At 33.2% G+C, this 19,325-nt stretch overlaps 3 protein-coding genes across 6 annotated transcripts; 2 read left to right on the forward strand and 1 right to left on the reverse strand.

The window, feature by feature from the left end:
- Positions 1 to 257: 257 nt before the first annotated feature.
- LOC137806229 (protein decapping 5) lies at positions 258 to 6,728 on the forward strand. Of its 4 annotated transcripts, none has more exons than XM_068606225.1 (9): positions 278 to 629; positions 2,777 to 2,877; positions 3,217 to 3,288; positions 3,366 to 4,137; positions 4,243 to 4,424; positions 5,257 to 5,328; positions 5,826 to 6,017; positions 6,125 to 6,235; positions 6,307 to 6,728. In XM_068606225.1, the coding sequence occupies exons 1-9, from the start codon at positions 482 to 484 to the stop codon at positions 6,457 to 6,459; spliced, it is 1,803 nt and encodes a 600-aa protein (XP_068462326.1). In that variant the 5' UTR covers positions 278 to 481; the 3' UTR covers positions 6,460 to 6,728. The 4 variants fall into 4 exon arrangements, with proteins under 4 accessions (XP_068462324.1, XP_068462326.1, XP_068462327.1 ...); XM_068606226.1 differs by having other exon boundaries at positions 5,829 to 6,017; XM_068606223.1 differs by having other exon boundaries at positions 258 to 629; positions 3,366 to 4,424; positions 5,829 to 6,017.
- A 957-nt stretch (positions 6,729 to 7,685) lies between these two features.
- On the reverse strand, positions 7,686 to 10,453 carry LOC137805750 (clavaminate synthase-like protein At3g21360). The gene is made up of 3 exons (XM_068605676.2): positions 10,014 to 10,453; positions 9,079 to 9,335; positions 7,686 to 8,222 (listed from the first exon to the last, which is right to left on the reverse strand). The coding sequence occupies exons 1-3, from the start codon at positions 10,377 to 10,379 to the stop codon at positions 7,877 to 7,879; spliced, it is 969 nt and encodes a 322-aa protein (XP_068461777.1). The 5' UTR covers positions 10,380 to 10,453; the 3' UTR covers positions 7,686 to 7,876.
- Positions 10,454 to 15,268: 4,815 nt separating this feature from the next.
- LOC137806230 (Cytochrome b561/ferric reductase transmembrane protein family) lies at positions 15,269 to 17,936 on the forward strand. Its single transcript, XM_068606227.1, has 4 exons — positions 15,269 to 15,457; positions 15,541 to 15,592; positions 15,872 to 16,068; positions 17,584 to 17,936. Exons 1-4 carry the CDS (start codon positions 15,311 to 15,313, stop codon positions 17,908 to 17,910), a joined length of 723 nt encoding a protein of 240 aa, XP_068462328.1. The 5' UTR covers positions 15,269 to 15,310; the 3' UTR covers positions 17,911 to 17,936.
- Positions 17,937 to 19,325: the final 1,389 nt, after the last annotated feature.

The raw sequence follows: 19,325 nt of genomic DNA on the forward strand, positions 1-19,325 counted from the left end.
TAATTGAAATTTTATCTCTAATGACTTTTTTCGTATAAAGTTATGCAGTTTAGTAATTTTATGTTATGTTTAAAATAAAATTAATACAGTTAATTACTGTTCTTAATTGTTCTGATTTAATTTTTTTCTCATGTATTTAAGACAAAACATATATACCAATATTTATTAAAAAATTAATATATTTTAAGAATTTATATACATATCCTACTAGTATATATATATTCACATAAAATTTGGAAAAAAGAAGTTTTTTTTTCTAATAATATAATTTGTAACTGCTGAGTCTGATAGAGCTGAGTTAGAAACGAGTTATTATATGGTGTATGTTGAAAGCAAAGATCAAAGAATAAAACTCAAACCCTAATGCATCGTCTTGCTCACACATCCCATCACCAGAGTTGAACCTTGAGACCGATTGGATTAGAGAGGCTTCTAACCAGAAGCCCCAAAACCCAATTCCTAATCCGATTCGCTTCTGATTATGGCGTCTGAAAGCGCTTCTCGATCGAGTTCCGCTGCCGATTCCTACATTGGGAGCTTGATAAGCTTGACCTCAAAGAGTGAGATCAGATACGAAGGCATTCTCTACAACATCAACACTGAAGAGTCCAGTATTGGCCTTAGAAACGGTATTCTTCTGCTACCCACTTCTTTTTCTTCCCACGAATTTTCTTAATCCTTTCTGGGTTTTGTTCATTTTCAGTTTAATTTGGTTCCTTTGGTTTCAGATCTCTGAATTCTCCGTCTGAATTTGATCTTTCTTTTGGTTATTTTAATTATTTAATCCTGAAGAGCGGGCTTTGTCACGAGTTTGAATTCCTGCCACAGTGAAGGAATTGTTCTGAACTTTTGATAGCTTTTGTGGGCCTTCTGTTGAGAAGCTATGAAGGGTCTTTTGATGTTTTTTTTTTCTCCCTGTAGCATCTGGCTTGCTTCTTTTACTGATGTGTCTCGGTTTGTTTTGTGGTTTTAATCTTGTTCTGTTGGAGTATCTGAATTTTTCTTCTCTGAGTGTTAGCATGTGACTCTCACTTGAACAGGGAACTAGGTTTGACTTTTGTAACTTTTTGAGTTTGTTATTTGCTGCTTGCTTTTGCTGACTGTACTGTTGTGGTATTGGGGATTAGTGGAAATCTTAATGATTGATAAATGCAGGGAGTAAATAAAAATCCCTAAGTTGTTAGCCTGTGAGAATCATGTGCAATGCTAAAAGGAGCGAAATCAGATAGTCCAGAACTAATATATTAATGACACAGCTTCTAAAAACTAAGGCACTGGATTAAAAAGTGAAGATTCATGTTTTTCCCTTTTATGTTTTTGGAGTATTAATGCTAGTGAGAGAAAAATAATTGACATACATATCTGTATTCCAGAATTGACAATCATATTGAGCCATTGTGGCATATTGCGCTCTAGTGAGCCGTCACGTGCCATAGAGCCGTTGTGGTGTGTCACGTGCTATAGAGCCACCCGTTGTGGTGTGTCATGCGCTATAGAGCTGTTGTGGTGTGCCAACATGGTGTGTTCTGTGTAGCTCTCTGCCATGTCTGAAGCAAAGAAAATTGCACATTTACGGCTTTAGTGGATGAAACATTGGTTAATGTTTGAAACCCCTGTTTGATGGTGTTGTTTAAGGTTTATTTTGGGAGACATTTGTATGATTTGACTTCCATTATTCAAGGTGTGAAACGTTGACCTGCTCTTGTGTATCTGAAACATGAACCACTATTCTCTGGCAACATATCTGAAAATTTCTGATGGTTTTAGGCACCTTCCGGTGTTTTAGAGGGGATCATGCCATAATAGTGCCTCTTCCATGAGTGCTGCACCTCATCCCTCAGGCTATTTTGTCATTAAAGCCCCTTCCGACCTGGGGCTCCCTTTTCCATCAGTGATTTTTGTCCACTCTTGTCTGCATTTGTCTCTCCTCTATATATGATTGAATCTTCTATAATACATGGGATGCAGCGCATAGCTGCTGGATCTTAGGATTACAGCAAACAAAGGGTTGAGGTTGGGGGAATTTGGCCAGTGGCCTAAATGTTTTTAAAGTGTATTTTTTCCTTTTTTGTTGTTTTGGTCTGTTGGACCCCTATTTGAGTCTAGTTTAGCTCGTAGTTTTTTTTTTGTCTTTTTTATTTAAATCATAACATATAATATAATAAACCAAATAGCAACTTTAATAAAAATTTCAAAGAATAGCGATCATCCCACTATCTACTATCCTACTATAGTGGTATTGGAGTTGGGCCATCCTTGCCACTATTTGGGATTGATAAGTATGAAATGTTTTTTCATTGAGTACTCTCTCCCTATCTCTACATGTGTATATATGTATGATGTATGTATGTAAGTGTACACCATTAACATACACTCGTTTAAGAAGATTAAAGTTATAGCTTGTTGAAGTACTCCTTCTAAAATAAGTGGATGTAGGGTTTGCTCAAGTATACGTACTTGTTATTTAGGAATATAAATATTGGCTGGAAGTTGATGCAATTACTATATATATGTATAAATATTGGTTGGAATGGAAGTTGAAGCTATTACTGTTAAAAAGAAAAAATAACACATCAAGCAAATGTACAAGTTATAAAGGTTATGTTCTTTGCTTATGTTTCAAATGTTCAGGACTGTTGATCATTAGCTTTCAATATGTGCCAGATTTTCATGCAACCCTGTGGGTTATTGCAACTTCAGATTTTACCATCTAATATGTTGTTTAGTATAATGGCTTGGGCTGGCAGAGTGATAATTCTATTTTTTTGTATTGCAGTGCGATCTTTTGGAACAGAAGGAAGGAAAAAGGATGGCCAACAAATTCCTCCTGGTGACAAGGTTTATGAGTATATACTTTTTCGTGGGACTGACATCAAGGTATTATATGTGGAATTATTACCAGTCGTTTTTTATATATTCAATGTATTGGTACCCTAGTTTTTTTGACTGTATAGTATTGGTACCCTAGTTTTTTGACTGTACAGTATTGGTACCCTAAACTTGTGTGTTATTTTGTAAAGAAACTGCTTTTGTACAACTTGGTTCTACAGTATATGAATGCATATACCGTGAGATGGAATGTTAGAAGGCTGATCCTGATTTTCTTATCTATTTTATAAGTGTATGTAATTACCTGATAAAGGCTTTGCTCAGACTTTGCTGCGTGTATAATATAGAAACAGATCAGCTGAGGCGTCTCTCTTATTTTTTCTGTAGGATTTACAGGTTAAATCTTCTCCACCTGTCCAACCTACCCCACAAGTCAACAACGACCCAGCTATTATTCAGGTTGATGACAAAAAATTGTCTGTATATTGAATCAGTTGAATTAATCTTATCCTAATTACATGGAAATGCATTTACAGTCTCACTATGCTCGCCCAGTTGCCACATCTACAAGTTTGCCTTCGGCTGTAAGTGGGTCTGTGACTGATCTTAGCTCTCATACCCCCCAGCTTGGACATCCTGGGTCAAATTTTCAAGGGCCCTTGCCTTTGTATCAACCTGGAGGGAACATAGGATCATGGGGAGCTTCTCCAGCTGCTCCAAATACAAATGGTAGTAGACTTGCTATGCCAATGTATTGGCAAGGATATTATGGTGCCCCAAATGGGCTTCCTCATTTACACCAACAATCTCTGCTTCAACCACCACCTGGTTTATCAATGCCTTCATCTATGCAGCAGCCAATGCAGTATCCCAATTTCAGTCCTATACCTACTGTATCTTCTAATTTGCCAGAATTACCATCATCTTTGCTGCATGTGAGTTCTAGTATCTCTAGTGTAACATCTTCATTGCCTTCAGCACCATCTACTTTGCCTCCTGCACCATCTGCTTTGCCTCCTGCTCCTTCTGCTTTGCCTCCTGCACCTTCTACTTTGCCTACTGCACCTTCTGCTTTGCCTCTTGCACCTTCTGCTTTGCCTCATGCATCTTCTGCCTTATCTCCTGTACCCTCTGCAACACTTGCTTCTGAAATTTTACCAGTATCAGTAACAAACAAGGCACCCAATGTTTCAAATTCAGCAGTCAGTTTAGCCACTAACTTACCATCACTGACTTCCCTGACCAATTCTGGTTCTGATATAAATGCTTTAGTGCCACCAATCTCCAGTAAACCAAATGCAATTTCAGGTTTAAGTTTGCCCTATCAAACTGTATCCCAGTTGTCTCCTGCTGTTGTTGGATCATCAACTTCTATACATGCAGAAACATCAACTCTTTCTCTGATAACCCCAGGTCAATTATTGCAACAAGGACCAACTATAGTTTCTTCTGCTCAGCCTTCACAAGCATCTCATAAGGATGTTGAAGTGGTTCAGGTATCATCAACATCATCTCCTGAGATATCTCTGCCAGTTTCTGCTGCAATTCAACCACCAATTCTGCCATTGCCAGTAACTTCACGGTCCAGTCACAGGGTATCCTTCTTTGATCTATGAATTTATGCATGCAGACAGAGATACACTTGTGATGGTTTTGCACATGCCTATATGCTTTATACAATATGTGACATAGTGGAGACTAGAATCTTGTGATTTAACTGGAGTAATCCCATTATCCTAAGATATTTAGTGTGTTGGATTGGATGACTGTGAATTTGATTTTAGATTATTTTGGTTAGGGTTATGTTTGAAGTGAAGTGATTTATTTTTGGAGTCTTTTTATCTAAACTCCAATTTTGTAGTAGAACTTAATATAAAATTTTCAACCGATGCAAAAGTTGTATTTTTCAATTTTTGTCAAATGTGCTTTAATAAATACATGCATGCTTTTTCATGCGGAGTCGAGTTTGCCGAAGTTGAGTGTACATTTGACCAGTTCAAATGCTGCAAACTTGCCAATTATGTGGAGATTTGATCTTCCATGTCAAGTTGCTCTCGACCCATCCTTCAAGCTGTGCTTTGATCAAATCAGGAATGTGGGACAAATTTTCTCTGAAATTTAGATAACCCACAAACCCTTTTTCTCCTGACCAACATCTTCCCCCTCTCTCTTTTGCAAAGAATTGGAAGTAGGATTGGATCTGTTTTGTCTATGGTTTTAATTGGCATTTGCCATACATGAATTCTGCTGATTGATGAACCTTTCTTAATTTGTTTGCTATGTGCTTCTATTAAATAATAAAATCAGCATCGAGTGATTAAAACTTAAGATCACAAGTATGGATCTTTTATTGTATTGACTTATCTTATTTACTGTATGTTCTTTTGATTGAGAATGACTTTTGACATTTGGTTGCAATTTTTTAAGCCCGGTGGTGTTCCTACCCAATCTCATCATGGCTATAGTTATAGAGGACGTGGAAGAGGAAGAGGAACTGGGGTAATGTTCAATTTACTCTTTCATTTATATATGTTGGGTTTTAGAATGTCGTATATCAATAGAAATTGGGAATGTGTCGGATGGTTCAGAGATTTAAAAGTTTTCCTGTTTTGAAGTGGAGTGGGGAGTGGTGGTTTGGATTGTTGTTAGTTTTGTGTTTCATACAACATTTTTCACTTATTTTAAGCATGTAAACAATGAAATGTCCTCTAAATTTTGTTTTCTTTTAAATAGTTGTTACACCATTAAATAGATATGCCGCACAAATTGTCATTTTTTAATTTTTTTCCCTGTTGATAAGATTAAGGGTGCATTTGGGTAGAGAGCTTAATGAAGCAGTTATTCAATAACTGTTTATCTTGTAATCACTTAGGTATATGTTTCAAAGAGGAAGTAGGGTTAAATTATTTGCATGCAAGTTGTAAGCTGTTTTTGTAATTTATTCTGAAGAGCGTACTGAAATTAGCTTAAAAAGTTTAATTAATGCTTTGCTGCAGCAGGGTCTACGCCCAGTCACAAAATTCACTGAAGATTTTGATTTCATTGCGATGAATGAGAAGTTCAATAAGGATGAAGTTTGGGGTCATCTTGGTAAAAACAAGTCTCATTCAAAGGATGGGGAAGGAAATGCCTTTGATGAAGATTATCAAGACGAAGAGATTGAAGATTTATCAAACTTTGACGTTAAGGTAATGTTTATCTAGTGCGCAGCTTGATATGTATTCAGGTTTGACCTAAGTATATTGTATCTGATCTTTCTGTCATGGCTTTGACTATACTTTCATGTTTTTTACAGCCTATTTATAACAAGGATGACTTCTTTGATTCACTCTCTTCCAATGTGCATGATAATGCTCCACAGAATGGAAGGACTAGATACTCTGAACAAATCAAGATTGACACTGAGGTATGTTCTATCTTTCATGGATCTTTTATTTGGGAAACAATATTCAATTCTTGTGCTGATTTATGGTGCAGACATTTGGTGATTTTGTGAGGCACCGTGGTGGCCGTGGGGGTCGCGGCCCTGGCCGTGGTGGACGTTTTCGGGGTGGTTATTATGGAAGAGGAGGAGGGTATGGCTATTCTGGACGGGGTAGGGGCCGTGGTATGCCAGGTCGCAATTTGTAGGTGGAAGTTAATGTTTAGTCATGATGGACATGGTGGAGACAAGAGCCTAGGAAGCCTACCATTAAAATCGTAGTTATGGTAGAGATTATGCTTCACTGTTGTGTTTCCTGTTATATGTTTGTTTCACAAATAAGTAGGACATTTTTTTCCTTGTCATGTTACCCTCTTGTTACTACTCTACCAAAATCCCTTGGTCTGGTGGGAATATGTTGTTACACCATTTTATTTTAGCTGATATATTATATCAACAAAGCAGAAGTTTAGACTAATACATACATTGCAGGATTCTTGTAATGTATGCAAGCCATAATTTTCTATAAAATCTTGTATGATAATAAAATAATTTGAAACGGAAAACACTTCTTATAAGTTAAAATTAATTTAAGTCAACTTAAAGCGATATTTTAGAGAAGTTATGAAAGATTTTTAATAAATTAATTTATGTACTACTTAACTTTATATTATAAGAGAATTTTATTCATTTAATAATCTCTATTTCTTTTCTATACTAGTTTTTGAAAAAAAGTTGTGTAAGTAGAGCAGTATTTTAACTTAAAAGATAGTTTTTACTTTTAGTCGTAAGAATAAATTATTTACTTTTCCTGAAAAAACTAATAATTATGATAACCATAGCAATTTTTTTGGCTCCATTATAGTTATCTTCATTTTTCCTCCATATCATGACAAATTATATCATCATTAGTTATATAAACATTACCAATACTACATTAATAGTGATAACTCTAGCGATATTTTGATTAATACCACCATATTTCTTATTTTCACTATTTTTCCTAATGTTGAACCATTAAACTAGCTACGTCATTTCTAGTCACATGAAAATATGTGAGAACTTATCACCCAAGAAGAGAGGTTAAGGTAATAAAGTCATTTAGTTACACAAAAGGAAGTTATCAAAATGTCATACAAAGGGAGGAAAATAAAATTTTCTTCCTCTTCAAAAAACTTAAAAGAAAATATGAAGTATTACCTCAGCCCATAAGACTAAAAGGGTAAATGTATAGACAATGGGTTATTTCAATTTAATAAGTAATGTCGTTTAAATATTAAATATATTTATTTCTGTAATTTAGTCAATAGTAATTAATTGTTTTTTTTTTTAAATTAATTTTTATTTAATGATTATATATATATATATATATATATCACTTTTAGACATATAATCATGCAAACATATTCAAACAATTTTGTATACAACTTAACATAACTTAATATTCACATACACTTTAGTTTGGTGGTGCTTTATAAGTAGGTTCTTGAGAGAGCTATTTATTCAAGAAATAATGCATACATTTTTTTCCTTGCCATATATTGGTGAAATGACAAAGTTATTCATCACTTTTTTCCTCCATACCCTTTCTCTCTTAGCATATAATTTGAATTCCACAATCTCAAATTACTTGCATGTAGCAACAAGGACTTTCCTTGGAGGAAGGGAAGGCCTTCTACCATGAAGCAATGCATAGTTATCAAAGAAGACAACATCCCCTTTCTCCCACTTGAACTGTATGCTCTCTTCTTCAATGATCTCTTCACATCTTTTCACTACATGTTCTGGAATCTCTGTTCCATCAGCCATCATTGCCGAGCTAAGCTCCTTCCCATACATCCCTACCATTGTGTTAAACCACATTTTTCTTCCCTTCCTTCCTTCAAATACCTTGGTTAAATTTCTTGGTCCAAGTATTGTCTTCACCCCTCCATCAGGAAGCCACTCCATGTCCATTCCTAGAGCTTTTGCTCTGCAGTTTTTCAATCAAAACATGTAAGGTTCAATGAGCCAAATACAGATTTTCATTGGATTCTCTGTATAAGTTTTTACAAGACTAAAGCCTTACGTACATAATTGATAGCATGGCTATCAGTATTGCAGCTTATTCATTTATTTCTTTTTTCTTCATTGGGTTTTATTTATGATGAAAACAACACAAGTAGTAGCATCATGCTCTTTCAGCACATTTTCTACAAGGAAAAAATATTATATGGATTGTGTCATGAACTTTCTCTTTTAACACACTCTTTACAAGAGTTTATTATATAGATTGAGATCTTGTAGTCTCAACCAATTTCTATGCAACATGTTATTAATGCATCACTCATGTGGATTGAAAGATCAAGAAAAATGTTATTTTGACAACTCTTTGGAATTGTATACAACTTTGATATGACAGGTTTAAAAATAAAAATATATATAATAAATGGTAGATTTGTAATTAAATAATATGAAAAAAATATTAAAATAATAGTGTTGGAAGTTGTAATATGGTTATATAAAAAATTGAAGTTGTCAATGTATCATTAACCATTGTTCAAATAGTCTTGAGTGTTGATATGTTGACAACTCTGCACCAGATTACAACTGGAAAGAGAAATAACTTTTTGTTGAAATTGAACAATTTTGAAATTGCACTTGTTAAATCAGAGTTGTAAATTGGTGTCTTTCAATATTCACAGTTCAATAGCATTTTCCAATAGTCTTATAACATGCAATCATTTATTGTGTTTAAAAGTGTTTTGAGACCCTTTGTAGCCTTCAAATAAGCATGCATGTACAAAACTAGTTAATATTGTGTGTTGGCATTTGAAGGAAGAAAACACCTTTTCTCAGCTTCTTTGCGATCTGAGGTCCCAAAGGCATCCTCCCAACCTCTACCTCTCATGGAAGAGTTATCATTCTGAGTACTACGAGCTGTAAATGAATACTTCAAACCCTTTTCCTCCATCTCCTTCACCTCTTCTGGGAACTCTTTCACCATCCTTTCTGTCACTTTGAAGCTTGGAACAAAAGGGGTCTCTCCCCCTTTAGGAGGAGGTATCTCACAAAAGAGTATCACTTTCTTGGGATATTCCTTGATCTGGTGATTAAATCAACAAATTTTATTAGCATTTTTTCATTGAAATTATAGTGTTGATTGTTAAGAGCTAAATTATAAATAAATATATTGGCATTTGCTTTTGAAGAGGATACAATACCAGTTCAATTATTTTTATTAAATAATCAGCGTGCTAGGTTCTCATCATCACATCATCACTTTCTGCCTCAATTATAGTGTGCAAACATACAAAGGATGAGCTAAGCAGAAACTTTTAATATCACGAATAGAAGAATATGCACTGAATATTGTCAAACATTGTCTATTAGTGATATTTTTATATACATAACTTTATTTCTATACTACCTTTGTATCTATTGGTCAAACAGATTGATAATCAGATTAACTGATGGAAATCATCATTGACTGAAAAGGTTTTCTATGCTGCTGCATATTGATCTCAAATTCTATTTTCTTAGTCCTTGTGGTCAAAGAAGGCCTCAGATTTTTTAGTTGGAATAATTTCCTGATAATGAACTGAAATTGGAGTTGCCAACAAGAATACATGAAATAGAACAAAGGAAAAACTAAAAACTGTTTGAAAGTACTTACTAGAAATGATTCTGTGATCCTTGGATATGATTATATGATATTGATATCAAGAAACTAGCTAAGTGTGTGAAACATCATGGTGCTAATGTGAGTGTATAGTTGACTTACCAAAACCATTTCATGGTGATAGTATATGAACTCTGAAAGGGGTCCTTCATTGGCAGTCCACACCCTTTTGTAAATATGTGTGCGAGGTGCTGGTCCAACATAACGAATGTCTTCCCATTCAAAGGTTTCTACGATTTCATTGAAGTCCTCAGCATTTTTGACATCATAGCCTCTGAGGAGAACAGCACTGTTCTTGGTTATCATTTGATCAAACCAGTCTTTGTTGTTCTTCAGAGCCAAGAGCAAGGATTCCATGTCACTCTTGATAGGTGCAGGAGGTTCTAGCACCAATGGCATGGTTTCTCCATCTACTACTTTTTCTCCCTCACATTTTCCCACCTTGAAGTCCTTGCAAGAAAACTCCATCTCAATGGCTCCTACCTCTCTAATTCCAAATAGTTTTATGCAGGGTTTATTAACCTGTGTGGTTTTACCTTCAATAGGCTTATGTCTATATATAATATAGTAGTGGTTGGTGTTGACAATTGCAATGCTAAGAAGATGGCTTTGAAATTGTCCTTATTATATCTTTTCATGTGTTTTCCAAGGAAATGAAGATGGTCAATTTGCAAGTTATTCTGAATTGCAAAAGCATCATTGTTTGGATTGATACTAAGACATTTTTATGGGGGGATTACAATTATCTTCATTTCTTTTTTTGTTGCTATCTATACTACTATTTCAAAACATGCCAAACTGCTAACGGCACAAGGAATTTATAAACTCTTTGAATGATAATGATTGGATTAAAGCCAAAAGAAGTGATATGATCAATTATAATACCCAAACCCTACACGCAATGTTCTTAGTAATTATCTCACAACATTGCTTGAGAAACTCAGATTGTGATTGTGACTTGTGAGGAAGCCAAGTAATCCTGCAATTTGATTGATAGAATTACTTTTAAAATCAACCTAGAAACAGTGTTTTCAATAACTATTTGTTGAGCTTTTGGAAGTTCTGAAGTTAGTGAGATGACATTATAAAATGAAATTTGTTGTTCTGTAGCAAGAAAGCATCTGCTGCTAGATGGCCTGTGCCAAAGCAATCTCTTACTAAATCACACAAGTTGGTTCATGTTTGGATCCAAGTCAATCATAAGTGTGTTTTTATTCCTTTTCATATAATGTTTTTCTATATATTTGGGTCACGTCTACTAAGATGAAGTAAACTTTAAACCTAATTCAACCTTATAAAATCAGCTTATAAGGTTAGATTTGCACCAATTTATTTATTATGAAAAGTTCTTATTTCTAGTCGATCTGTTATTTTCAACACCTCCTCACGTCGAGACTGACAATTTATGCGTGAGACTATATATTTATAGATAGTCCGATAGCAGATGACTTGATAAGTTCAACAAACTCTCGCTAAGATAGACTCTAAATAACTTTAATACCATATTAAGAAGTGAACTTTTAAACCTAACTCAATATTATATAATGGATTAATACAAAGCAAACATAACACAATAAGATCGGGAGATGTGTTTTTTTATCTGCAGACTGTAAAATCAAATCAGATATTATAATGAAAAACTGCATATTGACCTCTAAAGTTCTGATTTAACCTTTATAAAATATGCAATTGGAAAGACTAGTTATTTTCAACATTTCATCAGTCACCCTATCCATCACTTAAAATGAAGTCTCAACTTCAGATTCATATACACTTGTCATGCTTAAATGAGAGTTTGACCAGAAAGTTTCATTTTGTTTGAAACTTCTTCTGACTCTATAATCAATCAATTCATGTGCTATCTTCTGCTTGGAGATTGCTCTTGGTATGCATATGCAAGAGTCTAAATCAAAATCATAAAGTGAAAGCCAGAAGCACAAGACAACAGAATAATCCAACTTACAACAATAGGTGCATATTTTATTTTAAATTCAGGAAAAAGGAACAGACAAACAAAGGTAGTGAGCAAGAAGCAAGCAACTGTTAAGGCTCTGATAGTACAATTTGCAGTAGCTTGGAGCCTCACAAATTAGTGAATTAAGATTGGTCATTAAACTTTGTGCACAAAAGTTTAGTTTTGTATGGTATGATAATAAAGTTATGATTGTAATCATGATTGTTATGTTGCATCACATGTCTAGGTTTCTATAATACAAGTGGCATGTGTTTATCTTTTGTTTCTAACTTTTAGCTAATATTTTGATGTTAGTGATGACAGCAGACACTGCACCTGTGATGTATTTTTTATTCCATTTAAATGGAAAGACGCATTAAATGGTGTTATGCAGAAATACTGGTGTCAACAGGATCAGCCAAAAAAAAAGTCTCTTCTACAATAATTTCTGACTAGGAACAAAAGATTTCAATTTTCATATTGTTCCCTCTTGCACAACAAAAAAAAATTAAACGAATTGGACTTTAAACCTAACTCAACCCCATAACTGGCTCATGAGGTTGAGGTTTGCACCTAGTCAATGTGAGATCTCCAACACACCTCTCTGGACTATATATTATGGGTGGTCCGATAGCGGCTTTAATCTCTAGTCGATGTGGGATCTCCAACACACCCTCCTCTGGGACTATATATTATGAGTGATCTGATAGCGGCTTGATAACGGGTGACACGATAGGCCCAACACAAACCATCATTAAATAGGCTCGAAATGACTACCCATTTTGTGTTTGGATCCTTTCTTGCTAACAATATCAAGAAATTGATGTATAACAATAAAAAAATATATAAAATGTGTCCTGGATGAATCTTTAAAATGAAAATAATTTTTAAAATATTTATGTTTCCTTGAAAAAACATATCCAGTTCTGGATCAATCCATTACACACTTTTGGAAATTAACAAGGGTGTCCAAGTTTGATTTTTCCATTGTAAATTTTGTAACAATTTCCTCAAGATATTCAACTTTATTTTAAAAGTTCTTGTAATATTTACAATTATAAATCTCAAATTGCAAGGTTGAATTACAATTACAATATAAATTTTATTAATACTAATTATAAACACTAATACTAATTATTAAATTTTAATAATATTAATTATATAACTAAAATAATATTAGTTATAAATCCTAAAATTACTTATAAAATTTTATTATTCAAATTATAAACCCTAATATTAATTATTAAATTTTAATAATCTAAATTATATAACTAAAATAATATTAATTATAAGATTTTATTAATATAAATTCTATAACTAAAATAATATTAACTAAAACAATACTAATTATAAATCTAAAAATTGTACTATAAAAATACATTAAATAAATAAAATATAATTAAAAAATTAAAAATCACCCTGATGAGTGCAAACAACAAGGAGAAGAAAGAGCAAATGAGCAAGAACGGCAGCAACACCGACAAAAGAAGACAAAAAAAAAACGTAATATTAGCAACAAAATGGAACAAAAAAATAGCTAACAAATCAAAATAACAATGGCAAACGAAAGGAACCTAGAGAACCGAAGAGAAGAGCTTTCAAAACTCGAAAATTTTAAATCCTAAACCCTAAACCTTAAACCCTAAACCAGTAAACACATAAGAAAAAGAGTTTTGGGAGAATTTTTAAAAACACCATAGTTGACTATTGTTCACTAAAATTGTCGCCTATGATTGTCGCCTATGATGGCATGTCTTTAAATAGGTGACAATTTCCCCTATAGCCGTTGTTTATGCCCCCTAAATAGGTGATGATCTCCCAAATAATCGTAGCTTATTCCCTCTCATTGAGTATTGGCAACGGTCCTCCCCACAACTAGGTTCACATTATTCACAAAAATGCCACCGTGTTTATTTGGACGACGTGTGACTATCAAACAGTGTTAAAAATTGTCGTTATATGTTGTTTTTGTACTAGTGTTCTAACAATGATTTGTACAACTACAATATAGAGTAGACCTTTCGAACATCAATAGTTTTGTTCATACTAGACAATTTGACTAATGTGTTAAACAAATAACATGTTTGATTATAATGATTAAACGAAATCTTCTTAATTCATATATCTAATGAAAACCACATTTTTTTATCAACAACAAATAATATAATAAATAAGAGTATTAGGAGTACTCTAACCCATTACAAAAAGAGTCTTAAATACAGAAAAATTAAGAGTGTTTTGATCTCCTAATTCTTCGGTAGTCCTATTCCTAAAACAAAACCTTCCACTTTCAACCCAGAGTTTGGTACCCTTCGTGCAATTCTTAAACCTCTCCCAAAACAACCAAAAATAGTTATTCTAAAGTAAAACATAACTACTAATTGTAAATCTCTAAAATGCTAGTCACCTCTATCAATTATAATTATAAGAAACCGTATTTAATTAGAGATTTTATGCCTATTTTTTTTATATCTTTAAAATCAATCTTTTCTTAAAGTTGATATGATTTTCATTATACTTGTGCTTAAATTCTATTCAAACACATGCAAAATATTCACCATTTAATCGCATATATATCGGATAGTGTAATTACTCTTGTAGTTTTATTCCCTCCTCCTATACGAAAATTTTCAAATTTTCAATTTAGTCTATTTTTTTTAAGAAATAGTCAATATATAATTTTTTTAATTAATGTAATGATTCTACAAGAATGACACCGATGTTATTCATTAAAGTTAACTTTATGGCAAAGATAATGGCACGTAGCATGTCATGTGTTACGGTCCAGTGAATTGAATAAAGTAAATTACATTAACATATGTTTAGAAAAATGAAAAAAACTGAAAACACTCAAACTAAAGAAGCAAAATTTTAAGAATATGATAATAACAAAGCTAAAACGATTAAACCTTGTTTGGCCAAAGATTTGGTTTCTGCATAAAAAAAAAAGTGGCTGATTCTCCCTGCCCAGAATAAATTTAAATTTCCACCTAAACAAAAAGATTTTACTTTCTGTACTGGATAGGCAAGTCTGAACTGTCTGAACTATTATGATCATGAAATTTTTTATCTTAACAGCATAAATGATCTTTTGGATGTGAAGATAATGAGTTTCACATTCCGATCCTCAACATCATTTCACCACACTATTCAGAATATGAAAATCCGAAACTTATAACTCACTTTCGGATAACATCATCTAAAAATTTAAATGAAATATAAAAATACCTCCCAAATATCTAAATCCAGAATATATACCAATCAGTTTCGAATTTCTACGCAAAACCTAAAACTAATAACAATTTTGAGTTTTAAATTTTATATTGGTTGATTATGTTGGGAGAATTTGAAAAAAAAAAATTATTCTCGTAACTAGTTCACCCAAATTAAGTTTTTAAAAGCGGAAAAGGTGTCGGCAAAGTGAAGTGTGAGAATGTGAGTTGTTATGGGGAGTGTGTATTCTCCTTCAGTCCTTCTCTTGTTTGCTAGAGTTGCAGGGCTTGCAGTGGCAGTGCTTGTTCTCATCTGGGCCCTTGCCTTCAAATCCAGCTTCCTCACTCCCTCACTCTCCCAACAAGACCTCCTCTATGCTGTACACTACACACCCTTCTTTCTTCCTCCATTAACACTTCAAAGAAACCATGTTAAACCATCTTCCTTTTTCTCTCTTTGTAGGTTCTTCATCCTCTCCTCATGGTCATTGGCTTCATTCTCTTAACTGGAGAAGGTATATTCCTCTGCTTAATTTTACTTTCATCTCAAACACAAGCTACCTTACCTTAGCATGTGCTAGTTTTTGTGAAAAGGGAGAGACATTAGAGTTTGTTGGAGATCTCGACTAGAGACTAAAGTATTTCATCGTATATAACTGGGTGCAAACCTCACTTCATGAAGTTGAGTTAGGCTTAAAGTCCACTTCGTAATATGGTATCAAAGTCATTTAAAGTCTATCTTAACGAATGTTTGTTGAGATTATGAGGTTGAGTAATTGTGTTGTGTTATGCAGCAATTTTGGTGCACAGGTGGTTACCTGGATCAAGGGGGTTGAAGAAATTGGTGCATTTGTGGCTGCAAGGAGTGGCTTTAGCTTGTGGGATCTTTGGGATTTGGACAAGGTTTCAGGGAAAGGATGGGATTGTTGCAAATTTCTATAGCCTGCATTCATGGATGGGTTTGGTTTGTGTGTCCCTCTTTGCAGCCCAGGTATTTTTACATTTACTTCTTCCTCTTTCAAATTTTTCTTACATCTTTCTTTTATCCATTTTGGTGCACTAAGAATGAAATTGTCCTATTTTGCTTAGAGAAAAGTTATGTTGATATCAACTTTTGTAGGGTAGTTTAAAGCTTTTAACATTTTTTTTCTATTTTGAAATGGTTTTTAAATGTGATCGATGGCATTAAGTAGGTGATAAGATAAAGGGTGGTTGATAATGTCATTGTGGTCCTACTCTCTTTTGAGTCTTTTCAGAACAAAGGAAGGTTTCAATTCGAGTGCTTTCTTTCTTCATTTCATTTCTTTTATCAAAACATGGAAATGTTGATAGTGAAAACAAAAGAAGATACGTTAAATTGGAGAAAATATTTCATAATTGTTGATCATAAAAAGTAATGACATTAGCTAGTTTGATAATGCATTATAAAAGTTAAGTAATTTGTATTTAAATATACTTGCTTTAACGGTAATCACTATTTTAGTTAATAAATATTTTTAGTGAATTTAAATTCATTTTTTGTCATCTAATATACTATCTTTTATAATTTAAAAATCATGAAATTATTGTGATGTTTGGGAAGAGGACACATGCCCAAACACCTAGAAATATGTCGGCAACGTTGTCGAGCAATTATGAGTTTCAATTTGTTTACATTTCCAAGATGGGCTTTCTTCTCTTGTTTATTTCGGCTTCTTCTTTCTGCACCCCTACGTTTTTCTTCCTGCATCTCCACAATTTTCTAAATTTTGAAACTGACCTTGACTTTTTATTTGAAAAAGAGCACCGTGGTTAATGGAAATTGGGATATGTGAGTGTGTTACAGATTCATTAAATCATTTTTTTTCCGGATGAGGGGGTGTTCCAGAAACAAATTTTGCATAAATTATTGATTTTCGGATTGCTTAATCCGAAAGCCTAATTTTGTTACAGATTGGATCTTGAATGTTTTTTTTTTTAATTATGAATTTCTGAATCCAAAATGCATATTTTTGTTACGGATTGGTGGATCTGGAATGCTTGAAATGCATATTTTGAATTACAAATCGGTGGATCCAAAATTTTACCGAAAGTTCCAATCCAAATTTTTTCCAGATTTTCATAATTCAGAATGCAAAAAAATAAATAGACTTCAAGTGCATTTTAGGGTTTTTAAAAAATAATAGAGACAGTTTGGTCTTTGCATAACATTGTGAGGGTGCAGGAAGAAAATTGTAGGAGTGCAGTAAGAAACTGCCGTTGATTTTTGGTACCAAGTCATTGGGCATTTTGGTGCTGACTTATAGTCACCAGGATTTCTTTCTGCACTCCATCAAAACACTTCTTGCACGCCATCATTTTCGAAAATACGATTTTACCTTTTTTTTTAAAATGGCTTTTGGATTATCTTTTCCAAAACCTTCTGGAACACCCCTTTCTCGAATCCATGAAATGTATTCAAAAAATGTTTTATGGTGCAAAGAAGTATATAAAATCTGATATTGTATTATTTGTTGTTCACACACAGTGGTTAATAGGGTTCTTGAGCTTTTGGCACCGAGGAGAATTGCGTAGGGTGAGGATAAGGATCTTACCATGGCATGTGTTCCTTGGCCTATACACCTATGCATTGGCCATAGCAACAGCAGAAACTGGTTTGTTGGAGAAGATAACATTCCTACAAACAATGAGAAATGTGGCCAAACACAGCACTGAGTCCATGGTGGTTAATACTTTAGGCTTGGCTCTTGCCCTTCTCAGTGCCTTTGTTATTTTGGCTGCTGTTTCACCTAAGTATCAAACTCTTCAAACCAAACTTTTGTACTCAGATAATACTAGGACTTTGTCCTCTTAATACAATGCATTACACTGCTTTATTCATGCTTGAGTAGTGATGTTTGAAACATGATCATCAATGAAGCACTTTGAGTGTTGGAGGAACTAAGTTTGTTAGAGAAAAAAAAAATGTGAATAAATAGGTTTGATGGGATATGAGAAGTGTTTCTCCACAATTATCTTGGATATATGAGATATTTTCATAAACTTCAATATTTTGAAACAATTATTTGTTGGGTAATATGGAACATGTGAAAGACAATCAAGTTTGTGTTTGTAATGTAATTTTGAATCATTGAGTTTGGACCTGTATCAAGTTCATGCCAACAAACTTCTTATCCTCTCATGACCTAAAACAAAGATGATAACATTAGTTCTTATATAAGACTTAATGAAATGTTTTTATATAAGCTTAGAGGGTAAAAAACCTAGTTGTATATGACCTAATGACAAAATAAAGTTTTTCTCATGTTACGTCTATCATCTTTGAGTAAAAAATCATGATTATTATAAGCATAAATAAGAAATTGAATTAAGCATAAATAAGAAATTGAATTAAGTACATTTTACTATATTATGAATATTTCAATGTGTGTTATGTGTAGTTGTGTTATTATTAAGATGGTAGACAATGTGTGTTATGTGTAGTTGTGTTATTACTTTGCAATGTGTGTTATGTGTAGTTGTGTTATTATTTTGCTTTTATGACATTGTATGCTCATAAAAGCAAAATAAAATAATTGGTGCTCACACATCTTAAAGTGTTGGAAGTTGTAGAAAATTCATTAAAGGATGTGAGGAGTTTTCCTTCCTAACTCACAAGTTCAAGATAATTTTTTATAATTGTTTATGCTTGCCAAATGTTGTAAAAGGATTTGAATAATGTGATCAAGGATCTCATGCTTTTAAAAACTGAAACAGAAACGTAAGATGATCTTGTCAAAGAAACCCTTGAGCTTAAGCACATAAATGAAAAATTGCATGGGAAGAACAAGAGTTTGAGGTGAAATTTTGACACCACCTCTTGAGAAATGTTGTTGGTGTTAGGCATCTTTTCACATTTTGATGTTGATAGGTCTTCATGAAATCCTCTTAAAAGACAAACAAAATAGAAATTTTCTACAATATAAAATAAACTTTATAATATTTTAGTTCAACTATGAAATGCTTAAAACTATGTATCTCTATTGTTTGTCTAAAGGTTACCATATTAGAAGAAGAAATGTATGCAATATGTTATGCATAGGTTGGTCACACCAAACACTTGTGTTTATCATAATATGATATTAGGACAAAAATAATCTTCACATTTTATACTTTATTTTATAACACTTAATTAAAATAACTAAGGTTTGATAAACTTTTATCTTACAATTTATTTTTTAGAAATTATCCTTAAGTATGACTTTTTCTTTCATATGAAACAATTTATTA

Source organism: Phaseolus vulgaris, chromosome 3 (assembly GCF_051622355.1).
Source record: "Phaseolus vulgaris cultivar YP4 chromosome 3, ASM5162235v1, whole genome shotgun sequence".
Classification (NCBI taxonomy): Eukaryota; Viridiplantae; Streptophyta; class Magnoliopsida; order Fabales; family Fabaceae; genus Phaseolus; species Phaseolus vulgaris.